This window comes from Rhinolophus ferrumequinum, chromosome 6, assembly GCF_004115265.2.
Source record: "Rhinolophus ferrumequinum isolate MPI-CBG mRhiFer1 chromosome 6, mRhiFer1_v1.p, whole genome shotgun sequence".
NCBI lineage: Eukaryota > Metazoa > Chordata > Mammalia > Chiroptera > Rhinolophidae > Rhinolophus > Rhinolophus ferrumequinum.
Genome location: NC_046289.1, coordinates 17,035,490 through 17,040,455, shown reverse-complemented (window position 1 = coordinate 17,040,455; position 4,966 = coordinate 17,035,490). Strand labels below are relative to the sequence as shown.

The 4,966-nt window shown below is 36.0% G+C and overlaps 1 protein-coding gene across 1 annotated transcript; it reads right to left on the bottom strand.

Annotated features, from left to right (window-relative positions):
* Positions 1–2,459: 2,459 nt before the first annotated feature.
* Positions 2,460–3,739, bottom strand: LOC117023565 (non-histone chromosomal protein HMG-14). Its single transcript, XM_033108514.1, has 2 exons — positions 3,592–3,739; positions 2,460–3,506 (listed from the first exon to the last, which is right to left on the bottom strand). The coding sequence occupies exons 1-2, from the start codon at positions 3,637–3,639 to the stop codon at positions 3,249–3,251; spliced, it is 306 nt and encodes a 101-aa protein (XP_032964405.1). The 5' UTR covers positions 3,640–3,739; the 3' UTR covers positions 2,460–3,248.
* Positions 3,740–4,966: the final 1,227 nt, after the last annotated feature.

Here is a 4,966-nt window from a genome sequence, read left to right as displayed (position 1 = left end):
ACTTTTTATGTTGGCATTTTGTAGTTTCACTATGAATTGGTCTAGACTGGGTGTCTTAAACCTGTGCATTCATGTCTTTTATCAATCTTTGAAAAATCTTTAATCACGATCTCTTCTAAAATCGTTTTCTTTATTTTTACCTATTCTATTTCATTCTTCCAGGATTTTCTTGTCCGTGGTTAAAAAACAGGGAGTTCTCACAGCTTCTTAGTTACCCTTAGATAACAAACAAAAACTTCCTCCATCTTTCAAAAAATGTATCCACGTACCAACGTACTATCCAATCAAATTTAATCTTTAAAATTAAATTTGAATTAAATTAAATCTTTAAAATCAGAATTCTTAACAAAATTAAAGACTTCTCCTCCCAGGAGATAAATGAAAGGACATTCCTTCCCCCAGTCTGAGGAACAGATCTTGCGTGACCTGAGGTAGACTTTAAACTTTATATTTAAAAAAGAAAAAAAATGAAATATTTTGTGAAATCTTTTGACAGTAGCAGGTATTAATGATTCCAGAAGTTCAGGTATGTAGGGAAAATATCATATTATTTCCTTTAATGAAAATTAAATTTGATTCTCAGTCTCTACTTTGGCTGGATGGCAATCGTTTTTAATCATAGGCATAATTAGGTTTCCCTTCATCCTCTGGACACTGCAAATGCCCTATGCAATTGGTCCAGGGAGAAATATTCCGGGGGGGTCATCTGATCATCAATCCATGTAGTGACTGTTGAAAAGCCCATGGTCTAATCCTGTGTGAGTTCTAGACATTTGTCTGGGCCCTAGAAATCTATTGACCCTGCCACTATGCAATGGGTATTTATGATATAAACACTGATTCTCAGCAAATAGTCCATTTTATCCATGAGTTTACCCATATGGCAGATTCCAACCAAAGGGCTATGAGCAAAATGGACATGTGTCACATTGGAGCTAAAGCACTGAAGAGGAAGTGTTACCTCTCCACGTTCTCCTTTCCCCTTCCGCAGTAAAAAGAAGCACCATGGTGAGACAGAGGAGCCTCCAGTGATTTGAGTGTCTGAGTAACTGTGTGAAATAAGGATGCACAACATGTAGAATGAATTAGTAATAAACATGTGTTGTGATAGGCGACTGAGAGCAAGGAATTGTTTGTTACTGGAGCTTATCCCAGCCTAGTACACCTACTGTATTATGTATTTTTGCTGGCTAGGAGCTTATTTTTCTAGAGTGCAATGATCCTATTATATCATTTAGACATTGCCCCTTAAATTTGTATCAACTATGTGAATCTCTGGTAAGGAATTTGTCATGGAACTCTACTACTTGTAGAGTCCACAGTCTTTGAAACACTATCCAGACTTGGATATGTCAAATTTTTAGTCTCTCTTCAAGTCAACAGTCTATCTCTCTTCCCCTAAAGACTCCACACATAATCATTATTTGCCTTTGCTTTTCCAAAAAAACCCACAAACAAACAAACAAAAAAAACAGAAAATAAAAAACAAAACAAAGCAAAAAAAAAAAAAAGGAGGATAAATTATCTTCTCACAACTTCTCCTAAGTTTAAGGAAACATAGACCCTAACTCTCTTTATTGAATCATGGCGAAGGAGGCAAAAACAGGGTTTTTGTGAGTAGAAAGAGTGAAATCTTTTTTTCCCAAAATCTATGGATAGTATTAAGATTTCATTCTTTCTGATTTTTTTATAGCAGTGAAAGTAAAACATGAATTTATGTCTCAATAAATTGCATTGACATATACCTAGAGGTCTTAATGACCTGACCGTGAATCTTGACATCTCAGAGATTCCATTTGATTTGTAAGCATTAAGCTTGATTGCATAAAATGACAGTGCACAGCCTTAAAAAAATGACTCTCTTACTCTATTAGTCATCCTGTATGGTTCAACATCAAATTTTTGAAGACCAGACATTCTTGGGAAGGTGTGAAATATATCAGTGACCCCAGTCTCTAACAGCAGAGTTTTCACTTTCTTCTCATGGTTTCTCTTCCTTTTTTCCTGTTCATCTTCTTTCCTTCACGGGACTATTCTCTCTCTCTTTTTAATTTTATTTTTATTTTTCCACGTGTGTATCTTTTTTTGTCTCTGTTTCCAGAAATGATGAATGCTTTCATTGTATAAAACTGGTTTCTAAAACATATGGGTTGTTTTTCTCCAGGAAAATTTGACTACCCTACTTTAAAAGTTTTGTGTTTTGTTTTGTTTTTAATTTTAATGGCCAGAAACCTCCAAAATAATTTCTTTTCCTTTTTATAATTTGAGAAAAGTAAGATTTTTGTTTTGTGGTAACTTTCAACCTGCCTGAACAGGAGCAAGTAATGACCTTTGCTATCAGCCATATGATTTACATAGTATAGTCAAGTAAATGGTTATCATACTTGGAGTACCCCCAAGGACTCCTTTCCCAAAAAAACTGCTTCTCACTTTAAGCTCGACTCTTTTTTTTTTTTTTATTTCATAACCGAGATTTTATTGGTTGTTTTGAGAATAAGTACACAGACATTTCAATTTGTACACAATTCTTAACGTACGTACCAAAAACCTAAAAAGTCATGTAGTTGTGATTCTTTTCTAAAGTTATTCGTGACTTTCCAGCTTACAATTTGGAAGCTAATTTTCCTTAATAGAATATCAAGTATCAGTGTCTTCAAATGTTGATACACTGTTACATCAAAATCCCACTAATTCACAATTTAATATCATATATACTACATACTCAAATTTTCAATCTTTCACAGCACATTAACAAAATGACTAGGAAAACTGGACTACCACGACCAAAGATGGTACCGAGTGCACAAAATCCTGACAGGGAGAGTCAAGATCAAGGAGTGGTTTTGTTTAGGAAACAAGTCTACCAAAAACGGGAATAGAATTCAAAATGTTCAAGACCTATTAAATGCACAACTGACTCTAAATGGCCATTTAATATGCTCTGTATTATAGGATATAAAAACTACCCCCATCTATGGAATGTTAAGCTGACACCCAAGACAATCAAATCTTCCCATATTCAATATCCCACTATTTTCTGGTTGTACCAAAAAATAAACAACCAGCAAATGATTTCACCTCTTAAAAAAAAGCATTTACACTTAAAAAATGGGATGAGGTGGAATTCCCTCCTTAAAAATGTTTCTAGAGCTACTAAAAAACTTGCATTTACAAAATAGTTGATAAAAATATTCCTCTGGATTGTACAAGAAGGGAGACAGGGACCATTGATAAGACATGGTATGATACTAATCAGACTTGGCTTCTTTCTCTCCTGCTTCATCAGAGGCTGGACTCTCCTCATTTTTAGTTTCTCCGTTTTCTGCAGGTAAATCTTCTTTAGTTTCTTGGTTGGCCACTTCGGCCTGCTTTCCCTTTGCTCCCCTTTTCCCTTTTGTTTGCACTTTTTTGTCTGCAGATTTCTCCTTTCCTGACGCCTTTTTGGGCTTCGTTTCCACTTTTGCAGGAGGAGGTTTAGCTGACAACCTCGCCGACCTCCTCTTGGGCTTCAGAAGAGAAAAGGAACATGAGCAAAATGAATGATGCAGTTCAAATTGAACCCACCCTAAGGCCGAAGAGCAGGGCCCTTACCTCCTCCTTCGCTGCCCCCTCGGCGGAGCTGACCTTCCTCTTGGGCATCGTGGCAGCGGGGCAGGCGCGTGCCAGAAGCCTGCGGGCCGCAGCGCGCCGAGAGCCTTCGCAAAGCTGGGTGGTTTGGCAGCTGCCGCTCCTCCCGCGCCCGAGCTGCTGGGATTCTAAGCTCGACTCTTTTGACTGTGGTATTGTTGCCTGAGTGCATTAGCTCTACTTAGAATCAGGACTGGGCAATGAGGAAAACAGAACAGTTAAAAACATTTTATTCAGGTTGAATTTTTGAAGCTCCTTCTCCCTCATACTTAAAGAGTCCTATTTGGTATTCACCAATCTATATTTTTAGTAAACAAGTCAATTCTGAAAGATTACACAGGAGTAATGATTAATTTGTTACTCTTTTCAGTGCTTTTTTCCATAATTATTTTACAATTTACAAGATAATTACTATGAAGAAATAGCAATGATTGACAACAAAAACACTGCTGGTGTTCATAGAGAGCATTTCTTTAGTTGGGAGATGTTGTGGTATCTAGCAAATGGAATCAGATATGGTGCCACTTCCACTGCTTGGCTAAAATTGATTTCTAGGAGTAAGAGGGTTGTTAACCATACTGATAATTATCAATGGAGATAAGGATTAGAATACTCTATGGTAATTAGATGTTAGCTATTAGAAATAATGTATAATTCAAACATGTATCCCAAAACTTATTCATTTCCATATAATTATGTTTCATTTTTGAACAACTGGTTTTGATTGGGATGTGTATGCAATCTGCATAAAACAAACTTCTATTCAAGAATGATGCACTTACTGTATTAAATTTTGCTGACTCAATAAGTATTGCCTTTTTACTGAGATACAGTAGATCACTTAAACATATTTAAGTGAGTATCATTGTTTGGTGTTAATGTTCGGATGAAAAAAATACTCAAGGGATTATGCTTTCTTCACTTTCTCTCTCCTAATCTTATATTTAGTTGCCTCCATTCTTCTCATGTTGCCAACATCTGGCAGTTTTCATCTACCCTGTTTTCCACATTTGAGTTTTTTTCATACACATATATTATTTAGACTATATAGATTCTGTCTTTGTAACAGATTTGTATGTGTCTGAGAAGCAATATTTTAGCATTGTTAGACCAAACCCCATGAGCCAGTGATTGTGTCTATTATGTTCAATGCTGTACTCTGAGAGCCTAGAATAGTTTCTGAAACAAAACATGATTATATGTGCTTTTGATAGACAGGATCCAGTTTTTCCAATTTTAAGTCACTTTTAACATTTTTTCCTACACATCTCCCTAAACATGTAACTGTGGTCTTAAAGCAAATGCAGATCACTCTTGATTTGCATTGGTTTCATGTACT